Genomic DNA, 27,413 nt, shown 5'->3' on the forward strand with positions numbered 1-27,413 from the left:
CCTATGTTGCCTTTGTTGGGCAGGTCTGGCTGGACTGCTGCTGTCTGGTGGGGGTTCTGGCCCTTCCACCTATTGCTCCCTAAGGGTTGTGCCCTGCACCTGCCCAGGTGTCCACGACTGGCCCAGGCTTCTGTGTTCCCACCTGGGAGGTGGCCCTGCCCGGGATCCCTGTGGCCTGCCATAAGGAATCTGCCTGCCCTGAACTGTGGGATCTGCCTGCCTCGTTTGAACTCTCGGATCCAGCCCCGCCTGCATTAACCCTTACATGCTATGGCATCCCCACCCTGTCCTCCCCCTAGTACTTCAGTGTCTGCGTCCTGCATTTGGGTCCATTCGGCCCCCGTTCCTGACACAGGAAACTCCATGTACTGCCTCCGCACTGGTGACAAATGGAATCTGAACTCCTTTTGGACTCAAGCTGAAATACGGAGGATGGGTAGGAGGTCTGGCCCACCGGCCTGTGGACACGCCCTGGTACTCGTGAACCAGATCCCCAGCTAAGTAGCTTGCCTTGGGAGAGGCGAAGGCTATGGGTGTAAACCCAGACAGCAACTCCCGAGTGGAACCCCTAAGGCAGTTGCACATCATTGAACATCCTTCAGCCAAACTGGTGCCAAATGTATTGCTTCATAAGCTTTCCTTTGGAACACACTGGTGTGGCTGAGAGGAACATCTTGACAACTGGGCATCTCAGGATCAGCATACCTTCCACCCAGGCATTTCCCATTGGGAAAGAGAAGGGGGAAGGGGGAGGGAGAGGACAAGAGAGTGAGGAGGTGAAGCTGAGTGGGTGTAGGAGAGGAGGGGTTGAGGAGATAATGGAAGAGACTGAAGGGGTAAGCAGAGGGAGGGGAGTGAGTGAGGAGAGAAAATGTGGGGAGGGAGGGAGAGTTGTGAGAGGAAGGGAAGTGGAGAGAGAGTATCAGAAGGGAAGAAGAAAGAAGGATGGTGTGAAATGGAGAAAAGAGAGATCTTGTGCCCCTTCCTCAAGATTTCCAGCATTTCCAGACTGTTTTGTGGATACAATAGATGAGTGTTCCTGGTATTAGCACATTGTTAAAGATGCATCCCTGTCACTTAACATGATAGCACATGCCCTCTAAACCAGGCAGCATCCCAGTAAATGTCTTCTGCATGCTCTCCAGCATTTTTCCTATAGTGCCATGACCAGACTGTATAGAATATAGGCAAGCACAGCAGAGGAACAGGCCCTTTGAACCACAATGTACTTAATCATGCATTGTTATCTTTGTACTGAGAAAATATAAAACACTGATATTGTTCTGGACTCATTCCCTCCCCCCAAAGATCCCCTGAATAAAAGCATTTACATTTAGTTTCAGTCAGTCACAACATTGTTCTTGGGGCCAAAGACCATTCGGAAATCCGATGGCGGAGGGGATGAAGCCATTCTTCAGTCATTGAGTCTGTTTCTTCAGGAACCTGTACCTCCTCACCAAAGGTAGTAATAAGAGGAGGGCAATATCCTGGATGGTGGCCAATTGTTTGCAGTTTTTCTGAGGTATTAACTCCTGAAGATGTCCTCAATGGTGGGGAGGATTGTGCCCATAATGGAGCTGGCCAAGTCTATGACCCTCTGCAGCCTCTTATGATCCTGGGCATTGGAGCCTCTGTACCAGGCGGCTTTGCAGCCAGGCAGAATGCTCTCCACTCTACATCTCCGTTAATCTATTTATTTCTTAATTTTATTTTGACATACTGCATGGAATAGGCCCCTGCGACCCTTTGACCAGAACCCACGACAACCCTGATTTAACCCTAACCTATGCACGGGACAAGTTACAATGACCGATTAACCTACTTGGTGCAACTGGAGAAAGCCAACAGGGAGGACATACAGAGACACCTGACACTGGCATTGAACTGCAAAATTTCCTAGGGTCTTTGGTGATCTCTCAAATTCCTATTAGATAGATAGATAGATACTTTATTCATCCCCAAGGGGAAATTCAACATTTTTCCAGTGTCCCATACACTTATTGTAACAAAACTAATTACATACAGTATTTAACTCAGTATAAATATGATATGCATCTAAAATCACCCTCCCAAAAAGCATTAGTAAATAGCTTTTAAAAAGTTCTTAAATAGTTTACTAAAGTGCATTGAGTGGTAACTTAAGCTCAGTCCTAACCCCGGCACTTTAACATGTCTTGCCCCTGGTGGTTGAATTGTAGAGCCGAATGGTGTTGGGGAGTAATGATCTCTTCATCCTGTCTGAGGAGCATTGCATTGACAGCAACCTGCTGCTGAAGCTGCTTCTCTGTCTCTGGATGGTGCTGTGCAGAGGATGTTCAGGATTTTCCATGATTGACCGTAGCCTACTCAGCCTACTATTGAAGTAGAGCTGCCAGTGTTTCTTCTTTGTGACTGCCTCAGCGTGTTTAGCTCAAGATAGATCATCCAAGGTGCCGACGCTCAGGAACTGAGACTGCCAGGAGAAGCGTGGCTGGTCTCAGTGAGTTTATAGTCTGTTGTGCTCTCCTACTGGGTGGCAGATGACAGCGGTGCAAGAGCCCTTCAGTGTCTAAGCCTGATGGACAGAGTCCCCCTGTTTGAAGGCAGTCACTTGTGATAGGAGAATGTAGAGAGAAAAGAGCAAGATGAAGAACATGTAAAAGGTGTAGCTGAGATATGGGGAGTGTAGAGAGAGGGGTTGGGGGAATGAAGCAACTGAGGAGGTCAGAAGGGGAGCAGGGCACTCGGGGAGGGAAGAGCAGAAAGGTACGTGGAAGAGTAAGAGAATTCAGCTCAGAGATGGTAGACCACCCCCAACAATTCCCTAAATAACTGCTCGACCCCCTTCCCACAACCCCTATGCTAGACTGGGCTCTGAACACAGCAGACTGACTGTAGAGTGATCATTTCTGTTTAATGACAGAATCACCACAGGGTACCACTGGATTTTACAGCAGCAGACTCTCAGACAGAATGAAGTTAACACAATGGGTTGTGTGCGACCTAACGCACACATGTACTAAAGGGCAGCATGGTAGCTTAGTGGTTAGAATCACACTGGTTCAAATTCCAGTAACGACTTTCTCCTCCAGGTGCTCCGGTTTCCTCCTGCATTCCAAAGGCCATAAAACATAGGGGAATTAGATGATGGACAATAGACAATAGGTGCAGAAGCAGACCATTCAGTCCTTCGAGCCCATCAAGTCTGCTTCAGCATTTCATCATGGCTGATCTATTTCACTCTCAACCCTATTCTCTGGTCTTCTCCTTCATAACCTTTTCATGTCCTGACTTATCAACCTCTCCCTTAAATGCACCCAGTGACCTGGCCTGCACAGTTACCTATGGCAACAAATTCCAGAGATTCACCACCTTCTGGCTAAAGAAATTCCACCTCATCTCTGTTCTAAATGGATGTCCATCTATTCTGAGGCAGTGCCCTCTAGTCCTAGACTTCACCACAGGAAACATCCTCTCCACATCCACTCTACTGAAGCCTTTCAACATTCGATAGGTTTCAATGAGGTCCCTCCTCACTCTTCTAAATTCCAGCAAGTACAGACCAAGGAGCATCAAATGCTCCTCAAATGATAGGCCTTTCATTCCAGGAATCTTTTTCATGAACTTTCTTTATCAATCTTTTTATTAGTTAAATAAAAACTACATATATATAAACAAGAATAAACAAGAGGAGAACTATCACAAGTATCTACATCAATAACAGTTCAAATAAAAGGAAAAATAAACATTATCAAGATCAAAGTATTAATCTACTGGCGTATAATAAAGAGAAAGGCAATTGATTCTCCTATTATCCATAAAAGAAAAAATATAAAGAAACTTTTATAAATTGAAGTGTACAGAAAAAAAAATCCAAAACACAAATAAAAACAAAAAAAAAGAAAGAAGAACTGGGCAGCTCAAACTGAGAGTGAAAGCAAAAAAGAAACAAGGAAACACTTTCTGAAGAAATCCAAAACTTTAAAAAGGTAACTGGAAGGGCCATAAGTCAGAGCATATGAAAATATTGAAAAAAAAGGTCGCCAAGTTTTCTTAAGTTTCGAGCATGTATCAGATGTCCAACTTCTTATTTTCTCTCAACTTAAACAGGACGTAATGGAGGTAAGCCAATAAATAACTAGGTGGATTAGAATCCTTCCATTTAAGCAAAATGGCTCTCCTAGCCAATAAAGTTGTAAAAGCTATCATCCATTGAATGTAACAAAGGAAAAACAGGAATATCTCCTGCTACTGATGGAATAATCCCAAAAATTGCTGTAAGTAAACTCGGTTGTAGATCCAAATTCAGAACCTTTGATAAAGTTTTAAAGACTTCTTTCCAAAACTTATCTAACGATGCAAGACCAGAACATATGTGTTAAAGTAGCCACCTCAATATTACATCTATCACAAATAGGATTAATATTAGAAAAAATACGGGCTAATTTGTCCTTTGACATACGTGCCCGATTCACTACCTTGTACTGTATCAAGGAATGACGGGCACAAGTTGAAGAAGTATTTAACAAATAAAAAATTTATCCTATCGATTATCTGAAAGTGACTTTCAAAACTCCAATTCCCATGCAGATTTAATTTTATCATTTAGATAACATAAGCAAATTCAATAACCATTTATAAATTATAGCTATCAGTCCTTTTTGAAATGGTTTGACCTGAAAAACGGTATCAATAATATTGGGTGAAAAAGCCAAGGGAAACTCTGGCAGTAAATTGTGTAGAAAATTCCTAATTTGTAAATATCTACAGAAGTGTACATTAGATAGGTCATATTTATCCACTAACTGAGAGAAAGACATTAGACAATTAACAATTAACAAATCTAAAATAGTTACTATTCATTCGGTTTTCTAAATTGAAAAGGTCTGATCAAAAATTGAAGGTTTAAAAAAAATTAAGATGGATTTTACTAGAAAGAACCAAGTTATTAAAGTCAAAGTATCTACAAAATTGAAACCGAATTCTTAATGTATGTTTAATAATAGGGTTAAAATCTCAGCTACCGATCTTAAGGAACAAGAAAGGAGGGGGAGCTCCCAATAAAGAGGCCAAAGAAGACCCCTTCATCAAGTTTTCATGAACTACCTCTGAGCCCTCTCCAATGCCAGCACCTCCTTTCCAGCCATTGTTGTACTGCCGATATCTCTGCTGGTGTCCCCTTTCAATCAATGTGGGCCACCTCCACTCTCTCATGCCTCTGTAATTCCCTTTACTCCACTGTAATACTGATACATCTGACTTTAGCTTCTCCTTTCAAACTGCAGGGTGAAATATGATGAATGGGTTAGTAGGTTCATACGTCACATGGGTACAATTGGGTGACACGGAATTGTTCAAAATAAATTTATTAACAAAATGTGTGTTCAATATTCTCTGCGATATAGAAAGTTTGACGTTAATACCTCATCAATTAATAATTCACCGGGATGATTGATAAGTTTGTGGCCTAAGGTAGAAGGAGATGAGTTATTAACTTAAAATTTTCTGAATGATCACAGAGTTGACCTGCATGTGCATGTAATGAGAGCTGTATAACTCATCTTCCTCTACCTTAGGCCACAAACTTATCAAGCACTCATCTGTGGAAAACTTTCTGGAGGTCCAAGATCCGTAAGCTCCACGACCGCTGGACTAAGTGTGTAAATGTAGGAGGAGACTATGTTGAAAAATAAATGTGCTAGGTTTTCTAAAATTGAATCCTTCTACCTTAGGCCATGAACTTATCAATCACCCTTTGTACAATGCACAAGGAATTCACTCCATTGGATAGAAACACTTACGTAACAAAATAATTTCATGTCAGAAACTCTCCCAGAGTTTTCTTCAAGGCAGCACCTGGGGCATCAACGGATGGGCCATATTAATGTGGAATCCTGTCATTCCACGTAACTCCTCTCCACACCATCAGCAATTCGCTAAGTCCATCATGAGAGGGTTCGCTGTCAGTAAAGCAGGCAGCCAAAGGTGTTGTAGGGACCCGGGGAGAGAGAAGAGTCTCTCAATGTTGTTGGGTTGGGAAAATTAGCCAGAAGAAAGAAAGTGATTTCATTGGCTATTGGATGTTCTAAACACGAGCTGCGGAAAAGAACACTCAGGGGTTAAGCATTGTCAGTAAGAGTTCAACATACTTGTCTGATCTATTCGTGAAGGTAGGATGGGGTCAGTCGGGTGACACAGTAGATGTGGTATACAGTGGATTCTGGTTAACAGGGCCATCAGTTCATCAGGGCAGCTACTTACTTGCAGCAACTGTTAAAGAACAAAAACTAATCAAGAAAATAACTGGTATTCCCTTAATCGATGCTGCTTAACTGAAGCAGGAGACTGTTGGAAACAGTTTCTAACTAGTGTCAGTCACATACACTTACGTGGCTGTTAGACACACTTTGACAATCGACAATCACTTTGAATGTTACAGTAAAAGGGGGGGGGGGGTTGTTGCTCACTGCTGCTTATGCGTGGGAGGCAGGGGAACTTGTGGGGGGGGGGACTTTGGGGTTCTTACTGTTATGAAATGTAATGTTTTAGAAACAAACCAGCAGCAAGAGATTTCACACTGAGTCAGGTTTTAATGTTAAAAACACTATCTTTATTAGAAACCGCTTATAAAATAGTAACTTAACCAAGATAAACAAAAGTTAACAGCACTATGTGTATATATGTGTATAAATATGGCTCCCAAACTATTGAGCTTGGGAGAACAAGGCTCAGAGTCTTGAAATGGTAAAGTAGGTAAGTTCCGTCATTCAGGTAATAAATGATGGGAGAGAGGTATTTGTAATCCATGTTGTAATGAAGAGAGAAGGTAAGTACGAAGTAGTCTGCAGTTCCCACGTAGGTAAACAAGGTAATAGTCACCGAAGATCTTGTTCGTCAAGTCTTTCCAAATCCACATAGGAATTATCACCAAAAACGACCTGTCACAGGAATATCATCTTCAAGTGGTCCCATAGGATATCTCAAAATCCGCTCCTAAGGATTATCCGAAGTGACAGGGGTGCAGAGCTGCCAGAGCTCACTGGAGCACCACTCCGTCACCTCTGTAAAAAAAAAGTCAAAATAAACAAGCAGGGAATTTAACAGCGGCCACATATTAAATAGAGGGAATTTTACGGAAGCGGAGGTTGCGGAGAGGGGTTGATGGCTGGTGGGGAAAATACCACTAATAACATTAGGATAGGATATTTGATTGTTTTTGGTGAAATCCTTGAACTGTGACTGTTTTTTATTTAGATATTTGTGAAACTCATCCTCATTTGACCCGTTGCTTTCCCAGTATACCCTGCTGTAGCCTCCCGCAATTTCACAGATCCTCGGTCTCTTTCCAGCCCAGAGATTACTGTTCACAAGTGTGAGCATTTTTCCGCTCTTGCCAATGGGTACCATTGGATTCCAGGTAGGAGCTATATTAAGCAAGGAATGAACATTGAAACCAAAGGTTAAAAGTCAAAAATAGTGGAAAAAAAATCACTGCTCGCTTATCTTCGACCTGACTTTGGTTAAATATTCAAGGTAATCATCCAAAATCCTCTTCTACACCTGGATAAAGTGAATTTTTCTTTTTTTTACAAGCCAAACGGAAAAAAAGATTCTAGGCTATAAGCTACAAACACTTGTAGTTTTACATCATTTCAGCTGTCATTAATAGCGGATCAACCCCTTGGCCTAGCTTCACCAACTACAGCTGATTGGAAAGAGGCTCTTTTCCTCTTTTGTGTTGATAGGAAAAAGAGTAATTTAGTGAGGCAATGAACAAGATGAAATGCATTTCCAAACCTCCCAAATGGTTGCTGTCCTGCCCTGTTAACATTTGTCACTTCCAAAATAACATTTTTTATTCATATAGATACAATAATAATTTATGTAAAGATTCAAGCTTCTTTAACTTTTGATATAGTTAAAGACTAAACAGGATCTGTATTGGTCTAACCATGTAACACCCAATGTGTGAGGATATTGTGAGTATCGACCCTCTCAGGTACTCCTCCTGTCTAACTATTTCTGCGAGAGAAACGGTACGAGGCAGAGTTGCCAACCGACCGCTTTTCATACTAATATTCAGCAATATTTGTGGCTTTAGCAATAGACGTTCTTTTTTCATACTTGATTACTTTGTTCCAATTTAGGTGACTAAAAGTGTAAAAAGCTTATTTGTTTTCTCTTATTTTTATACCTGCTTAGGAACACTACTAAACGCGGTCTGCTCTGCCTCAGTCATATTAGTAAGGCTACATTTGTGGTGGTCCATGGACTACTCGCCAAAACAAAGTAATTTTTTCTCATTAACAACCCTATGGCTTCTAAGCAAACGATGTTAACCTCTTTCTTTTGTAAACAAGCTGAGGAGTGTAACAAGAATAACGTACAAGAGACTGATAAAAGTAAAGGTGCCAAAAGCTGTGTTTCGCCTGCTTCTAGTGTAAATTTAAATTTGCCGGACCAAATAACTACACCACACTCAAGCCTTTATTTAACCCTTCACCCATTAATTTGTTCCAGCTCAGCCGGCGAGAAAGGACTCGGAGCTGATCATCAGAAAGACAGAATCTCTGTCTCTCTCTCTCTCTCTCTCCCCGGCAGTTTGCAACGCGTTTTCTGTCTAACGCTCAGAAACGTGGCAATTTATAGAACTGGTGAAACAAAGAACAGTCAGTTTCATGAATATTCCCACCAAGTCAGTTACAGCAAAACTTAATTAATTAGATAAGAGAGTACACTAAATCATGGGTTTTAATTACAGACAAAATCTTGCCTTATCAGTAAAATTTGAATAGATAAAGGTGGGAACATAGATCAGTGATGTGACATCGTGGGGAATGATGTTATGCAGCCTATGTGAACACAGCCCACAGATCACTCTCAAAGGGACAGCTGTGAGTTGTTAACCTAAACCAGAGGTCGGCAACCTGCGGCTCCAGAGCCACATGCGGCTCTTTGATCTCTGTGATGCGGCTCCCCGTGGTTTGTTAGCTTTTGAAATGTAATTCGAAATTTGAAGATTATGGTGATCTTGTACTTTGCGGAGACACCGTTTCCTGGCACATCCGAACAATTAGCCACCGTTCCGACTAAGGGAGATAGCCTACGGCGGTTTGTGAGTACGTGTCTTTTGGAGCATCCGCGCCCATGGGGACGGGTTGAGGGAGGCTTTAAAGCAAGGCTGTTTAGTTCGAATAAAGTTACCTTTGACTGCAGTCTTTATTTTAGCGCTGCGTGTAGCGCTACACCGCTACAACGTGTTTTTTATCGCTATTAATATACATCACAACTGCCAATGCCTGACACCCGCCAGTGCGCGCTTTCTTTTAATTCTTCGATCCAAGGTAGGCTACCTATGTAGTAACCTTCAACCCAACGTCTTTTTTTCGGAGTTCAAAATGTTTTTGTTGCATGCAGAAATGTAATTTCGTTTTCTCTGCAGGAGTTCATCAATTTCAAAAATGCAACACATTATAGTTTGTTTATACATAGCATAAAGGCAAAAAAACCCGTTGTATGCAGTGTTATTTCATTTTGTGGCTCCCAGTGTTTTCTTTTCTGTGGGAAATGGGTCCATATTGGCTCTTTTAGTGGTAAACGTTGCCGACCCCTGACCTAAACAAACTGAAAGCAGCATTTTCAATCAAGGACAGTCCCTGTAACTTTTCACAGAACAGAGCATACACAAGCTGGTACTTAATTTTAACCCGCTATTTACCAGAATCAGAGAATCATTTCTTATGTCCCCCAATTCCCTTAAAATTTCATCACCAGTTGAAATTTTCTAACCGGGTCCAAATGCAGCTCTGAAAGTAATGGTCCTTCAAATTCAGGCTTGTATCCCTGTTCAGATGTTTGGACTGAAGAAATGTGGAAAAAGGAAACCAATCCCTGGTTAGACTTCAAGGATGATAAACTTGGGTGTAAAGTATGAGCAACTGTGAACAAAAGCAATCTGACACTTCACTTCTAAGGGTTTGAGGCTGTCAAATGAATGGCAGATGTACTAAGTATCCTATTATGGAGCTTATCGAAGTACACTTTTGAAGTCTTTCAGAAAAAAAAATTGTTGATCACAAACTATCAAGAGCTCGTACTGCTGCTCTAAGTGTTGAAAATACAGCTAGTGAAGATGCTCTTGGAAAATTATGAGACACCATGAATGCTTCGCATCTAAAGGCAACTTGTTCAATTTTTCATCTCTACATATTACTTAGCTCAGAATGACAGACCAAACACTGGTCACTTTGGCTTATTGGAACTTCAAAAAATTAATGGTATTGACATTGGAATTGAACTGCTGGGAGAGATAATTGATCACACAGCCATTAATATGAAAAAGAAAATTTGCCAGCATATCAAGCAGATAAATGGCAAACTTTCTGTACCCATTGATGAACCAACAAGCCTGAGCATTAAGATCGCCCTAATATTTCATTTGATATGTGAGTGATAAGGAAGGTGATCCCCCTTTTATGTTTTTAGATCTAATTGAACTGCCTGATCAGAAAGATGAAACTATTACTAGACATCTATTGAACTGTCTCAATAACTGTGGGTTTGATGGCTCTTACTTGAAACAGAACCTTGTAGCATTTGCCAGTGATGGGGCAAGCATAATGCTTGGTGTCAACTCTGGTGTTGCTACAATTCTCAAGGAACATTATCCTGATATGATAATTTGGCACTGTCTTAATCACCAATTAGAACCTGCATTAGGTGATTTGGTGAGAGAAGTTCATGGGATAAATCATTTTCAATCATTTATAGACAAATTGTATTCTGTTTACAGTAGATCACCTCTGAATCAAAAGGAATTCTCTGAATGTGCCTCTCAACTAGAACAATAAATTTGCAAAATACACCATGTTCTGGGCACCAGGTGGGTAGTTAGCTCGTTTTGAACAGTTTCAGCAGTGTGGCAAAATTATAAAGCACTGTGTTTTCATTTAGAAAAAGCAATGAAGGATGAAACAAGATCTGAGAGTGACAGCAAAACCTATGAAGGTCTGTTGAAAAGACTCTCTTCAGAACAGTTTCAATTGGACCTAGCTCTAATGTAAGACACGTTGCATGAATTTGGTTTACTGTCAGAGAGTTTACAGAAACGCACTACTACGATTGTTTATGCTGACAAACTGATCCAACGGAGTATAAGATCACTGCATGGTCTGAAAGAGGAACCTGGTACAAAAACTCTAGAAGCTCAAGAGGCAGTTGAAAATGAGAAGTTTGGAGATATTACCTTAACAAGCAACAACAAAATTGTCTCCATTAATCATCTACAGTTTCTTAGTAGTCTTATAAACAGTTTCCAGCACTGTATGTTCACAGCAACATCCTTGAAAGGTTCTCAAACTTCTAAACCTCAAAGTATGTACAAATCCCTGCTAAATGAAATGTGTGTCCTTGATAAAGATAGCAGGCCTGCTGATACACTGCCTAATTATGGAGAAGCTGCAATATCATCTCTCTGTAAGAGGTATAAGTCTTCTTCCTCTGTAATAAATGCCTTCAGAGATTATGTGGAGGATTGTGGATGCCACATCCACCAAGATTTAAGCCCATTACTGAGTTGTTCACATTATTCCTATTAGTTCCGCTGAGTGTGAGAGGGGATTCAGTCACATGAACTTGATAATAACAAGAACACGCACAAGAGTTCTCAAAGATCATGTATCAGTGCTTATGTTTGTTAAGCTACACGGTCCTCCTCTAGTTCAGTGGAATCCTGAGCTGTATGTCTGCGGTACCACAGATCAGCAGACACCAGGGCAAGAGTTGCTTCAGATCCCCAAATATTACGCCTGACCCTTTGCAGAAATTATTGTGAGACTTCTCATTGGTGGTATCTGGTAAGTAGGTAATTACTTTTAAATTGGTGAAGTACACAATTACCATCTATGTATCATTTTATGATACAGTAATTAGTGAGTGCAACCATGCAATACTTTGTCATATTGTTAAGTATTATATATTTTATTGTACCAGTTATACACTGAAATATGTGTGTGTGTGTGTGTGTGTGTGTGTGTGTGTGTGTGTGTGTGTGTGTGTGTATACATACATGTCACACCCAATTTGAGTATTTGTGTACCTGCTTATTACATGAATGGGGCAAGGAAGTTGCCCAGTACATGAAATGAGCAGGTATGCAAATAGGGTGACTGATAAGTTCATGGCCTAAGGTGGAGGTAGTCAATTTTAGAAAACCTATCAATTTTCAATCATCTGAAACAGAAATACCACAAAAGTTATTAACTTCAAACTTTCTGCATAATCGCAGTTGAACTGCACGTGCATGTAATGAGAGCTGTATAACCTTAGGCCACGAACTTATCAATCACCCTCGTACAGCGCCAGCACCTAAAAAATTGGCACTGCAACCATGGTGACAATCACTTATCAGTTATGCACTGCACGCTGATGATCAAACCCACCCTTGTGGACATACGAGATTGCTTCTCTGAGTGGAGGCCTGTGACTAGTGGTGTGCCACAAGGATCAATGCTGGGTCCATTGTTATTTGTCATCTATATCAATGATCTGGATGATAATGTTGTAAATTGGATCAGCAAATTTGCTAACGATACAAAGATTGAAGGTGTAGTGGACCGTGAGGAAGGTTTTCAAAGCTTGCAGAGGGATTTGGACCAGTTGGAAAGATGGGTTGAAAAATGGCAGATACAGACAAGTGAGAGGTATTGCACTTTGGAAGGACAAACCAGGGTAGAACATACAAGGTAGATGGTAGGGCACTGAGGAGTGCAGTAGAACAGGGGGATCTGGGAATACAGATACAACATTCCCTAAAAGTGGTGTCACAGGTAGATAGGGTAGTAAGGAGACCTTTTTGTACATTGGCCTTTATAAATCAAAGTATTAAGAGTTGGAATGTTATGGTGAGGTTGTATAAGGCATTGATGAGGCCAAATTTGGAATATTGTGTGCAGTTTTGGTCACCAAATTACAGGAAGGATATTAATAAGGTTGAAAGAGTGTAGAGAAGGTTTACAATGATGTTGCAAGGACTTGAGAAACTGAGCTATAAAGAAAGGTTGAATAGGGTTGGACTTTATTCCCTGGAGCATAGAAGAATGAGGGGAGATTTGATAGAGGTGTATAAAATTATGATGGGTATAGACAGAGTGAATACAAGCAGGCTATTTCCACTGAGGCTGGGGGAGAAAAACAACAGGAGACATGGGTTAAGGGTGAAGGGTGAAAAGTTTAAAGGGAAAATTAGGGGGTGGGGGCTTCTTCACACAGAGAGTGGTGGGAGTGTGGAATGAGCTGCCAGATGAAGTGGTAAATGCTGGCTCACTTTTATCATTTAAGAAAAACTTCTATAGGTACATGGATGAGAGGTATATGGAGAGATACGGTCCAGGTGCAGGCTAGTGGGACTAGGCAGAAAAATAGTTCAGCACAGTCAAGAAGGGCCAAAAGGCCTGTTTCTGTGCTGCAATGTTCTATGGTTCTATGGCATCTACAGCTATAGAGAATGGCTTTGCAAAGTCAGGTGACTTGAGTACAGGTTGGTGACATAAAATAGCTTTCAATTTATCAAATGCTTCCTGACAAGGTTCTGTCCAAACAAACATGTCACTCTTTTCAGGAGGTTGGTCAATGGGAGGGCAATATCAGCAAAGTTCTTACAGAACTTGCGATAGTAGCAGGCCATTCCCAAGAATCTTTTGAGAGCCTCTTTACCAGTTGGAATGGGAACTTCCGAAATTGCCTGAACAGGAGCCAGTTTGCCTTGACCTACAACATAGCCAAGATCGGTCACAGTGACATGGGCAAATTCACTCTTAGCTAAGTTAACTATAAGGTTGGCCTTTGAGAGCCTTTCAAACAACTCTTCCACTACAGAGATCTGTGTTTCCCATGTGCCAATCATCAATATAGGCCTCTGTATGTTTTAACCCTTGAATTGCAGAATGAATCATTCTCTGGAATGTTCCTGGAGCATTTTTCATTGCAAATGGCAAAACATTGTATTCATACAACCCAGGTGTTACAAATGCAGACATTTCTCTACCTCTATCCAGTAATGGAACACACTAATACCCTTTTAACAGATTTGTAAGAAACTTAGCTTTTCCAACCTTGTCTATACAATCATCCACCCTGGGAATAGGATAAGTATCTGCTTTTGTTACAGCATTTACATTTCTATAATCCATGCAAAACATAACACTACCATCTGGTTTAGGCACAATAACACAAGGTGAGCTCCAATCTGATGTTGAAGGCCTAATAATATCATTTTCTAGCATTTTTCTCAATTTCTTGTTCAGCGAGATTACATTTTTCTATATTCATGCTATAAGGATGCTGTTTAATCAGTTTAGCATCCCTGACATCAACATTTTGGGAGGCTATTATCGTTCGCTTCGGGACATCAGTAAATAAATCCTTAAATTTCATAATTAACTGTTTCATCTCCAGTCGCTGCTGCAGCTGTAAGTGGGGCAATTTCTGATCAATCAAATTCAAAATACTCGAGTCAGTCGTACTTTGAGTTACTGCACAGGAGGGATACGGGTCAGAATCCATCTTTGCATCATCAGTGTTTGGCTTAGTTGTCACCTACACTGCGGGAACAACTTTACCACCTGCTAGGTCACTTCCTAACAACAGAGCAACACCTTCCACCAGTAAACTAGGTTGTAGTCCTATTTTAACAGGTTCTGAGACCAACCCTGACTTTAAAGTTACCTTGTGCAGTGGCACAGGAACAATGCCCATTGTCTTTAATAAGATTTATCTCCCCAGTGGCAGTCTCATTACTAAACTTTAGAACACTGCCCAATATAAGTGACTGAGAAGGCCCCATTATCTCAAAGAACCTTCACTGGTACCGGGGTTGTCACTTCATTCTTTGACACAAACCCATCTGACATAAAATGATCTAATCCTTTCCTAAATCAGTCAGACCTCTCAGCCCCTGACAGAGCTTCATCAGTACGTTCAGAAACCTGTGTGTTTATAGGCGTTTTAACATGCTGAACACAGGCATCTGGAACTGCCTCCTTTTCCTTCTTCAGAAGGAAACAGTTAGCCATAACATGGCCAGCTTTCCTACAATAGTGACATGTAAGACCAAAATATTTCTTGTTCACTTGCTTCCCTTCATCCTTACCTTTGTCACTAGACCTAGATTTAATTTCTGGTTTACCCTGACTGCCCATGCTACTTGTTTGGAAGGTCTTACACGGGATAAACTTAGCCCTGTGGGTGAGGGCAAATTCAACTGCTAATACAGCAGATTCTAGCAATGTGGTGGCATCCTTCTCATCCAGTTATGTCCTAATGTCATTAGGGATGCACCTTTTAAATTCCTCAATTAGAACCAACTCTTTCAAGTTTTTAAAATCACATTTTTAGATGTACATCATCGCTCAAAACATACAGACTTTTCATAATCAAGTTACACATGTCTGGTTCACAGATTTCCACAAATTTCTAAACCTTTGTCTATAGGCTTCTGGAACCAATTCATAGGTTTTAAGTACAGCCTGTTTCACATTGTCATAAGTAACTGCATCTTCAATCAACGGGGCAGAATAAGCCTGTTGAGCCTTAACTTTAATTACACTCTGTAAGAGAAGAGGCCAACCTCCTTTTGGCTGCTGCAGGTTCTGAGCAACCTTCACAAAATGCTGGAAGTATTTATCAACCTCAGCCTCATCAAATGGAGGGACCAGTCCAACTTCCTGACTGGCAACAAACCGCACAACCGGTTCCCTAGAACCAGAAGCTTGACTCTCAAGCCTCATCTTTTGCAACTCAAACTGCCTCTGCTTTTCTGCCTCTTTCCTCTGTTTTTCACTTTACTTCCCTCTATTTTTCTGCTTCTCTGGAATCAAACAGCCTTTATTCTTTATTCTCAGCCTCTAATTTAAGTCTATCAAACTTCATTTGTTCCATTCATTACTGGATCTCCTCTCTACTTACAGGAAACTTCTTTAACAACTCCTCATCAAACTCCTTCGTAGATACATAGTGCTCAACTATTTCCCTCTGTATCTTTGGCAGGTTCAGCTCCTTAGCAATAGCCAACAATTCATCTTTTTTTGGCTTTCTCTAATGTCTCAGGGGTTGGTGATTCCAGAATATCTATGGCTGCTGATTTCCAAACACAAGTAAATCAAAAGAGAAGTAGCCAATGAGAGAAATAATCAATCAATCAATAAGCTCCAATTTTGTTCATTTCCCAGACGAGCCCCAAATTTTGTTATGAACTGTAATGTTTTAGAAACAAAGCAGCAGCAAGAGATTTCCCATTGAGTCAGGTTTTAATGTTAAAACCATTATCATTATTAGTAACTACTTATATAGTAACTTAACCAAGATGAACAAACGTTTACAGTGTTATGTGTATATATGTGTGTAAATACAGCTCCACAACTATCAAGCTTGTGGGAACAAGGCTTAGAGTCTTGAAATGGTAAAGTAGGAAAGTTCAGTCATTCACGTAATAAATGATGGGAGAGAGATAGTTGTAATCCACGTTGTAATGGAGAGAGCAGGCAAGTACAAAGTATTCCACAGGTTCTACATCAGGTAAACAAACTAATAGTTGCTGAAGATTTTGTCCATCAAGTCTTTCCAAATCCACAAACAAATTATCACCAAAAGCGACCTGGCTTAGGAATATTGTCTTCAAATGGTTACCACACAACATACCCAGGCAAGGGTTAACACACAAGTGGTCCCACACGATATCCCAACATCTACTCCTATGGACTACACGAAGTGATAGTCACTTATCAGTTATGAGTCAGCCCACCCTTGTGGGCACAGGACAGTTCCAAACCCCAGCTGCGACAAGATGAAGCTACCGGCTTTCTCTCTCTCTCTCTCTCTCTCTCTCTCTCTCTCTCTCTCTCTCTCCCTCTCTCCCTCTCCCTCTCTCTCTCCCTCTCCCTCTCCCTCTCCCTCTCCCTCTCTCTCTCTCCCTCTCTCAGTCCACAGTCAGCAGTGACAGCCTGTGACTGACGTCATAGTCCCGCCTCATTCAGGGACTCTTAAAGAAACAGTCTCAGTAAACAACTGCAGGCTTGTAACATTACGTTTATCTGTCATTCTTTGGGGCACTTCTGTTTTCGTGGATGTTTGCAGAATAAAAGCATTTCAGGATGTATATCATATGGATTTCTCACTTTCAATATTTTTATTAATATATAAATAATATGAATATAAATAGAAAAATTTATAAAGACACAAATAATTTCAAGTCAAGTCAAGTCAATTTTTATTGACCTTTTGACCATAACTGCTTTTACAGTGCATAATAAAAATGAGACCACGTTTTTCAGGACCATGGTTTACATGACACAGTACAAAAACTAGACTGAACTACGTAATAAAAAAAATGGAGAAAGCTATACTAGACTACAGACCTACACTGCACTGCATAAAGTGCACAAGAACAGTACCGGCATTACAATAAATAATGAATAGGACAGTAGGGCAAGGTGTCAGTCCAGGCTTCGGGTATTGAGGAGTCTGATAGCTTGGGGGAAGAAACTGTTATATAGTCTGGTCGTAACAGCCCGAATGCTTCAGAGCCTTTTCCCAGATGGCAGGAGGGAGAAGAAATTGTATGACGGGTGCCTACGCATTACATTACATTTAAATCACAGTAATATGATCACAGTATCCCATATTCCAAATCAATCATGTAGAAGAAAAGATTGAATTATGAAATGAAATAACATAGAATAATTGTATTTTATTTTAAAATCTACCCCCACTACCAAAATGACCTGGTTGGTGAAAAAAAGAGGGAAAAAGAACCTTACCATATATTATAATAATAACAGCTCAGATCCATACTTTAATAGTAGTTCAAAGATTATGAAAATAACTCAGAAAGGTTCCCCATAGCATTAGAAAATCATGTTTAGAATCAGAAATTGAACAACAAATCTTTAGGTCAAGGCACAACGTAACTTCAGATAGCCATTGAACGTGAGTGGGCGTGACATCCTCCTTCCACCTGAGCAAGATCGCCCTCCTGGCCATAAGAGACATAAAGGCCAATACCCGCAAATTAGATGGCTTCAGTTTTGTAATACTATCCTCAACAATACCAAACATGGCAGTCAAGGGATTGGGCTTAAAACTAACATTGAAAGGTACAGAAAAAAGTTTGAAATACATCTTTCCAAAAATTTTTAAGGCTCTGACATGTCCAAAACATATGAATTAGTGTGGCCACTCCATTGGTACATCTATCACAGTAGGGGAAAATATCTGTGTAGAAACGAGAGAGCTTGTCTTTAGTCATATGAATTCTATGTACCACTTTGAATTGTAATGAAGAATGACGAGCACATAATGATGAATTAATCAATTTTAAAATAATCTATCAGTTCTCTTCAGATATAAAAATCTGTAAATCCTTTCCCCAGTCTCCTTTAATTTTATCTAAAAAGGCCTTTTTCAGTCCCAACAGCAGACCATAAATGTGAGATATTGAACTGTTGTCAAAGGGTTTCAGATTAAAAATTGTATCTATTATAGTCTTATCTGGACTTGTAGGAAATGTATGTAATTAAGGTCTTTAAAAATCTCTAACCTTTAAATACCAAAAAAAGTGAGAATTGGAAAGGTTAAATTTTATTGAAAGTTGCACAAAAGAAGAGAGATTCCCTCCATCAAACTAATCCTGAAATCGCTTAATACCCAATCTATCCCATTCTTTTAAAGATAGGTCCATTAAAGATGGTTTAAAAAACAATTAGAAAAGAGGGACTCAAGAGGGAGAATCTCAATAAACCAAAATGTTTTCTAAACTGTAACCAAATCCTCGAAGTATGTTTGACCACCACATTGTCAGTTAGTTTATTTAAAGATAGTGGAAGCGAGGATCCAAGTAAAGAAGTAATGGAAAATTTCATAACAGAATTGACTTCCAAAGAAACCCATATAGGGCAATTCTCATGGTTTAGAATTCTGAAGATTAGGAAGAACCCTAGTGGAGAGAAATAAATAAAGTAATACATTAATACAATAAATAAAATTAGGTCCAAAATTAAATTTTTCTAAGAATGTAAAAAGATAATTCCATTCAACTCTGTCAAAGGCCTTCTCTGCATCCAAAGATATCAGACATTCCAATATTTCCTTAGATGGAGAATGCATAACATTTAACAAACGCCAAAAATTAAAATGGGAATATCAATTTTTTTAATAAATCCTGTCTAATCATCGTCACGTATCCCATGATGGGTTAAAGAACCAGCAGAAATGGAAACACTTCAGAGTCTGGTATTACGGTTAACTAGATGTATTTATTAGTAATTATGCAATCCAATAAATATAAATGCAGATATATCGATGAGATTAGCAATGATTATATATGTATATAAGTGTGGAAATAGAAAATCAGGCATTTTCAAACCTAGGGGTATATGGATATAGTCTTACGATGATGAAGAAAGTTCAGTGCAGTTTGTGGTATTTGGTTGAGTTGAGCTGGAGAGAGAAAGTGGTGTAGGTCTTCAGGTGAGCTGGTGCCATCGATCTTCCCATTGTCCTCTGAAATCCTTTTTTTAAAAGTCACCAACTGTGACCAAAGGCGACTGTTCTGTGGTGGAATTATCAACCTAGGCAAAGGTTGGACACACAAATAACTCCCCACCGGTCACACCTTCTCTGCACTGTGAGAGCCACTGATCAATTCTCCCGATCGATCCTCCAAAACCCACCTTCCTGTGGGCACAACAAAGCTTGTGCAGTGTCCAAAACCATGTGTGTCTATAGATCTATCAGCGGACCTGCTATATATCTCAGCATGCTGAACACCAGCTCCACACTCAAACTGCTCCACACTTCTCTCTCTGTAAGAACATACAAGCAGGCAGTGTCCTTGTATATTCAAAACAAGCTTGCAGAGAAACCATCTCCAGCAGTCTTTGTCTCTCTCTCTCTCTTAATAATAAAGTCTCTGCGTTGGACACCTCCCTCTCACTCTTTCTTGTTAAGAGCACACGTCATAGGGACAACTCAGGATCACGTCACAACATCCAAAACTACAGAAAATATAATATTTTCAAGTCTGCAAGCCAACACTTCAGGTAAAATTTTAGTATCAAAATTGAGTAAAGAAATAGGTCTATACGAAGAACATTCAGTAGAATTCTTATTCTTTTTGAGAATTAGTGAAATGGAAGTTTCTTGAAAAGACTGCAGTAATCTTCCAACCTTGAAAGAATCTGTAAGGGTAGAACATGAGTGTGGTATAAGCAAGGAGGAAAAAGCCTTATAAAACTCTCCAGAGAATCCATCAGGTCCTGGGGATTTCCCAGAATGCAATTCTCAAATAGCCTGAGCAATTTCCTCCTGAGAAATGGGTTGATCTAATTGCCTATGGTCATCTATCGAAAGATTAGGAATAATTAATTTATCTAAAAAATTATTCATTGCAATATTATCATTAAAAGTGTCAGAACTATACCAATAGGAATAAAATTCCCTAAAAGTGTCATTAATTTCAAAGTGGTCAGTTGTCATATCCCATTAATTTTATGTATTTTTTTAATTTGCCGCTTGGCTATAAATGGTTTCAATTGATTAGCCAGTAGCTTACGAGTTTTATCTCTGTGAATATAAAATTGACTTCTATCTTTTAGAAGATATCTAACTGGCTTTCAACTGGATAGGTTAAAAGGAGATGATACTTAGTTTTGGTTTCAATACGTCTCTTATATGTTTCAGGATCAGGTACCGAAGCATATTTACGATCCAGTTCTTTTAACTGATTAGCTAGTTCATTTCTCTCTTTGTTAGCTTTTTTAATGATGTTTGCAGTATAAATAATAATTTGACCCTGGATATATGCTTTAAAAGTATCCCATATAATAAGACTAGATGCCTCTTCCAATGTATTTTCTTCAAAAAAAAGAGTAATTTGATTCTTCATAAATTTTTAAAAGTCCTCATCAGACTACAGAGTTAAATTAAATCACCAAAATCTACTCATAGGGATAGGGCCAGGTAGATTTAGAGATAGAAGTGCAGGAGAATGGTCAGAAGTAGCAATCTCTTTATATCTGTTCAATCAAATCAATGGAATCATTCGACTGTTAATAAGAAAAATAAACAATCCTGGTATAAGAATGATGGACATGAGAGAAAAACAGTACGTCAGATGAAGAAAACACTAAGCAACAACTATACCATATTTAGTTAGAAAGGATTGGATAAACAAAGCTGATTTATTAAGTGTGGCTGCTTTGACAGATGAGCGATCTAATACTGGTTCTGACCAGCAGTTAAAATCTCCAACAATTACAAGAGAGTAAGTACACAAGTCTGGCAGAAACAAAAATAGACTTTCAAAAAATCCTGGATCGTCTATGTTGGGGGCATATACATTATCAAAAACAATCAATTTACTGTCTAAACTCCCTGATACAATAACAAATCAACCATTAGGATCCGAAACAACTTTGTGCTGAACAAAGGAAACTGTATTATCTACAAAAATCAAAACTCCACGAGATATTGCATTAAACAAAGAATGGAATTGCATACCCTTCCACCGAGTAAAAAAACATAAGCTATATGTGTGTTTCTTGTTAAAAAAAAAATGGGTGCTTTTAATTTTTTAATATATGCAAACACTTTGTTCTGTTTAATGGGATGATTCAGTCCTTTCACATTCAAACTAACTAAGTTAATATTTCGAACCATTTTAAATACAAATCTGGCCATGTTATTAAAACTAGAGTGCAAATCTTATGGTAAGGTAGTCAAACAGACAATCATATAATCAACCCAACACAGCTCCCAGAAAGAAATAGACCCTAGCCCCTCCCCCACCCAAAGCCAGAAGGCTAACCAATAGGTAGTCAGCGAGCTAAGAACTAAGTTCCCTCCCCAAAAAATCCTGTTGACAGAAACTCCGGTCCTTCAAATATGTCCCTACCAAGACAGAACGTAGAAAGAAAAATAACTCAGTATTCAAAAATATAAAAGGGTCAATTTAAACAAATTCAAAGAAAGCTATATTAAAATAAAGCCTCAAAAAGGGATATAATAAAAAAGTATCAAAAATATAATAAAAGACAGTATATGAACAGCCAAAACATAAGCTTATTGAAACCTTATTTCAGATTCATATTAACAGAAGAAAAAATTGATCAAATATGAAATATGTTTTAGACTTTCGCCTTCAGGAACTCTTTTGCATCTTCAAACAACTTTATCCTTCTTTGCAATCCATTCTTCAAAACAATATTCAGATAGGCTGGAAACCGAAGGCATGGTTTAAATCCTTTGTCATGAAGTTCCAACATGACTTCTTTGTATTTCATACAATCAGCCATGACATCAGGCAAATAGTCCTCCACAAATCTGACCTTGTAAACATGGAAATCAGTCACTCCTAGTCAATGGGTATGGCGAATTAAAAGGTCCTTAATACAAAATTCATGAAAACTTAGAATGACCAACCTTGGTCTCGCTGCCGATGACAATGGCTTCAAAGTTGGCGAGTGATATGCTCCATCAAGCTTCGACTCAGAAGTGAGTAAAACAGGGAATAACTGTTTCAGAAAATTTGCAAAGAACTGTGTGGGGTCAGCGCCTTCGATTGATTATTCAAGACTCAGAATTCACAAATTATTTCTCCTGTTTCTATTTTCTAGACTGATAATCCTTTTCATCATTTTTCATTGGATAAGGATAACTCTTTGTAGAGTTTAATTGTATCTTCAACATCCTCTTCAAGTGTCGCCAGTTTTGCAGTATTTTCCTGGATTCAATTCTCAGGTTCAGTTAAAGTTTGTTGGGTTGTATCCAATTTGCCATTAAGTTGTTGAAACACCTCAGAAAATTCTGATTTTTACTGTTTAAGGAAGTTGCTGATTGAATCTAAAGTGACTGGAGATTCATCTTCTGTTTCTCTTACTTTTGTTTTTTTCCCACCCATAGTAGAGCAAAATTAAAATATTATAATGTTTCAAAACAAAAACTGGTAGGAGACAATAAAGTAAGTAGGGTAGAAGCAATCTAAGATGATGTTACTCCATCAGCTGCCAACAGGGCTTTGATAGATTTCTCTGACATTAAATTGGACCTTTGAACCACTGAACCTTTGAAATGAAAATTTGGTATATGCAATCACTGATATCATCACATGAAGGCAGTCCACAATCTGCACTCAGTGTCTGTCCTGAATTTGCTCATTCACAGTCAAAAGAACGCAATGGAGATGAAGTCCTCTGTTGATTGTTATTAGGAACTAATAGTTTTATAGTACTGTAGAAGTAGTAACTTGTTCTGTATTTCATTTAAATACAAAATCTGTTAGTTTATCTTTTTTATACATTTTTTAACTATTTCCGTGAAACTGCAACTGAATGTGGCAGCCGTTTAGTTGCGCCAAAAAGTACTGGTCCCAATGTGTCCCAATTAACTGGAATTCACTGTATTGAGATTTTTGGAATGTGTTCAGTAGATTTTAACACAGAGAGGCCACACACTTTGAAGGGGGATGGGATGAGAAGGCATATGGCATGCTTGCCTTAATTTGTCAAGGCACTGAGTCGAAGGGTCAGGAAGTTATATTACAAGTCAGGCTCGAGGAAAGCTTTTACTGAGCTGTTATAAGACTATTGAATGGACTGTGAGTATGTGGCTTTGACCTCACCATCTACTTCATTGTTGCCCTTGCACCTTATTGTCTGTCTGCACTGCACTTCCTCTTTAATTGTAACCCTTTATTCTGCAATTTGCTGTGCTGTTCCCGTAGTCCACTGTTGCAATGTAATGATTGGTACAGATGGCATGCACCACAGGAAGCATCCTATTATGGCTTGGTAGAGCAACTGCTCTACCTGTGACTGCAAAAGAACTGCAGACAGTTGTGGACAGAGTTCAGCACGTCATGCAAAGCAGCCTCCCCTCCATGGTCTGTGTCCGCACTTCTTGCCTGCCCAAACAAAGATCCCACTCTCCCTGGACATTCTTTCTTCGCCACTCTCCCATCAGGCAGAAGATACAGAAGCCTGAAAGCACAGACCAGCAGGCTCAAGGACAGCTTCTATTGTGCCGATGTCAAAATGTAGACAAACTGATCAAGGACCTCCTCCCACTCCGGATGCCGTCCTTCCGGCAGAAGATACAAAAGCATGAAAACATGTACCACCAGGACTTTGGACAGCTTCTACTCCGCTGCCATCAGGTATCGAACAGTCCCCTAGTACGACAAGATGGACTCTTGACCTCCCAATCTACCTCGCCAAGGCCCTTGTAGTCTGCCTACACCGCACTTTCTCTGTAACTGTAACACATTGTCCTGCATTCTGTTATTTTTTACCCTGCTTACCTTAATGCACTGTGTATTGATCAGATCTGTATGGACAGCATTTAAAAGAAAGTTTTTCACTGCAAATTTGTAAGTGTGACAATAATAAACCAACTTAGTAATTATTTACTGTTGTTAGCATGAGCCAGGCAGGGGTGGAGTGTGGTCAGTGAGCCGGTGGGGGGGGGGGCGGGGTGATGGAGGGAGATGGAGACAGTTGGGGTGAGAGAGGGAGAGGGCTGGTGGACAGAGATCAAAGTGATGCTTCTTGAACTGGGGTCGTGGGGGTGGGGAAGGGGGATGCAGCAGGGGGTAAATTGTTCAGCAGACCTACCTGGGATTAGGTGTCCTGCCCGTCGGCTGCTCCAACTGCAGGGTGTCCTGGGATTCACAAAGGCTCCTTGTTGCAGCAGGGTCTTCGATGGGGTCCTTCATTCGGGATACACAGTAGAAGGGCAAATGGTGTTTATTCTGGCAATGTGCTTTCCTGTGGGAGAGGGAGAGAGACAGTCAGGCACTGGATGTCCAAGGAGTGCAACAGCTAAGTGTGGGTGGGGGCCAAAGGGAGAGGTTGTTACTTACCTGCAGTAAATAAGTCCCAGGATCGAACATACCAGGAATAGAAATACCGGGACGGCCACAGCTACCCAGATTTTCCAATCTCCTGCAGGAAACAAGGTCAGTCACATTCGTTTCACTGCCCCCTGTCCCAAGGGAGGGACTGAAGGATAGCGCATGAGAGGGGCACAGGAGGTGAGAGAGGTGTGAAGAGGGGTTGCGGGAGAGATGGAGGAGGCAAGGGAGGTGTGGAGAGAGGGTTGGTCCGAGGGAAGGAGGGAGCATGGAATATCTGAAAAGAGGGATGGTGCGAGGGACAGATGGGGCGGCGATGAAAAGACAGACGGGGGCAAGACAGGTGTTAAGAGGGACGGTACGACAGACAAATTAGGGGTAGTTGAGGGAGAGAGAGTGGGGGCAAGGGAAATGTTGAGAGAGGGGAAGTGCAAGGGGGACAGACGGGTGCCACAAGTTAGCGAGGAAGGTTGTGGAGAAAGGGGTGACATGTCAGTGGGATGATTAGAGGGGGTGAGGGAGCAATAAGGGAGGGGGAAAATGAGGAATGAGGGTTGGTGTAAGTGAGTGATGATGCAGAAATGGAAAGAGAACAGATGAAGGTGGGTCAGGCCAGAGATGAGAAACGGAGGGAGGAAGTAGTGACTAATGAGTCGGGGAGTGCTGGATGAGAGAGCAAGGGATGACAGAGGCAGGCAGAGATTGAAGGACGAGGATCACTCACCAGTGCCGTCTCCACCTTCTTCCTTCACTGCAAGCAAAAACAATGAAATGACCATTAGTGGGGTATCTCCAGTCTCTCTTTACTTCAACCCCTCCCTCCCCAACTCTTCCCTACTTCCCTCCAGCACGCCCTAAATTAGTTGCGGCCTCCACATCACTGTCTGTGGCCCCCGCATCTGTCCCTTATGAAGTGCCGTCTTCTCACACATCCCATCGAGGGAGGAGGTACAGAAACCTGAGGTCACACGGCACCAGGCTCAGCAACAGCTACTTCCCTTTAACAATGTGGTTCTGAAACAATGGACACAAACCCAATCACCAAGCTTTGAAAACCAGAATCAGGTTTCATTTTACTGGCACATGCCAAGAAACCTGGTTACTTGTGACAGCAGTACAGTGTAATAAATAATTTTAAAACTATAATTTGCTGTAACAATCAAATTAAATAAGTAGTGCAAAAAGAGAGGTGGTGCTCATGGGTTCTTTGCCCATTCAGAAATCTGACGGTGGAGGGAAAGAAGCTGTTCCTAAAACGTTGTCTTGCTGAGTTCCTCCAGTATTTCATGCATATTGCTTAAAATTTCCAGCCTCTGCAGAATCTTACATGGTTAAATACAAATTGTCCACAATTTTTACAAGAAAGAACCCAATTAGAACAAAAAGAAATTCCCCACCCGTAGTGCAAACTGTTTATTGACTTAATTATTTATTGAGATACAGCACAGAACAGGCCCTTTTGGTCCTTTGATACGTGCCATTCAGCAACCCTCAATTTAATCCTAGCCCAGTTATGGGACAGTTGATGACCAATTAACCTACCAACCGGAAGGTCCTTGGACTGTGGGAGGAAACCAGAGCACCCAGACAAAGCCCACGTGGTCACAGGGAGAATGTGCAAACTCCTTATAGGCAGCAGCAGGAATTGAACCCAGGTTGCTGGTACCGTAAAGCGTTGCGCTAACCACTACACTACCGTGCCATGTAGATCACCCACCATCCGGGCCATGCCATCTTCTCACACCTACCATCAGGGAGAAGCCTTAAGTCCCACAGGTTCACGAACAGCTACTGCCCTTCAACTATTCAGATTTTGAACTGTCACTCAATGTGCAGAGAAAAGAACAAACAAATCATGCAAACGACAGCCACAAGAAAATAGTGTTCTGAACTGAAATCCACAAAGAGAGTCGGAGATGCATCATTCAGTGCAGAGCCGAGTAAATGTCTACAGCAATATCTGAACCAACCTGTACCTTGCCTTGGGCCCCAACATCCTGACAGTCTGGCACAGCGCCTAGATCGATGTCCAAACATTGGGCTCAGTCATCTCAATTAGCTCCAGGGCCCAGACCCTGCCACCTCAATGTGGCTTCTCCACAACCTTTATGGCACTTAAGTTTGGAGAAGGAAGACTGAGAATCGGAATGGGAGAGCTGCGGGAGCCATTTTGATTCTTTTTCTCATCAGGGTTAAGAGAGGCGGGACTGCACAGTCGTGTGACATCGGGCAGTGAAGCACGGAAGATTTAAAAGGACAGAAATCCTGATTCGGGTTTAAATTGAAGAAGGAATTCTGAGAATCGGAACGGGAGAGCTGCGGGAGCCATTTTGATTTTTTTTCTCATCAGGGTTAAGAGAGGCCGGACTGCGCAGGCATGTGACGTCAGGCAGTGAAGCGCAGAAGATTTAAAAGGAACACAGTCTTATACAGCGGGCAGCGGAGTGAAGGCTTAAGGGCTTTGGCTCAATTGGCTTAGGCAGAAACGGGCGAGGCAAGGTAGGTTTGGTTTTCAGTTTTTCCTGTATTTGAG

At 40.8% G+C, this 27,413-nt stretch overlaps 1 protein-coding gene and 1 long non-coding RNA gene across 2 annotated transcripts in view; both read right to left on the reverse strand.

Moving 5' to 3' along the window:
- Positions 1 to 6,566: 6,566 nt before the first annotated feature.
- LOC132380552 (uncharacterized) lies at positions 6,567 to 11,865 on the reverse strand. Its single transcript, XR_009507812.1, has 2 exons — positions 9,595 to 11,865; positions 6,567 to 8,886 (listed from the first exon to the last, which is right to left on the reverse strand). It is a non-coding gene; the product is annotated as an uncharacterized LOC132380552 (long non-coding RNA).
- Positions 11,866 to 20,035: 8,170 nt separating this feature from the next.
- LOC132380549 (uncharacterized) overlaps positions 20,036 to 27,413 on the reverse strand; it is a 28,916-nt gene continuing 21,538 nt past the window's right edge. Inside the window, exons 7-10 of the mRNA XM_059949447.1 lie at positions 25,605 to 25,631; positions 24,890 to 24,971; positions 24,642 to 24,794; positions 20,036 to 20,210 (exon numbers count right to left, since the gene is read on the reverse strand). Of these exons, the coding sequence (XP_059805430.1) occupies positions 20,138 to 20,210; positions 24,642 to 24,794; positions 24,890 to 24,971; positions 25,605 to 25,631 (335 nt within the window). The 3' untranslated portion in view covers positions 20,036 to 20,137. The remainder of the gene's footprint in view (positions 20,211 to 24,641; positions 24,795 to 24,889; positions 24,972 to 25,604; positions 25,632 to 27,413) is intronic.

This window comes from Hypanus sabinus, chromosome 24 (genome assembly GCF_030144855.1).
Source record: "Hypanus sabinus isolate sHypSab1 chromosome 24, sHypSab1.hap1, whole genome shotgun sequence".
NCBI classification, from domain to species: domain Eukaryota; kingdom Metazoa; phylum Chordata; class Chondrichthyes; order Myliobatiformes; family Dasyatidae; genus Hypanus; species Hypanus sabinus.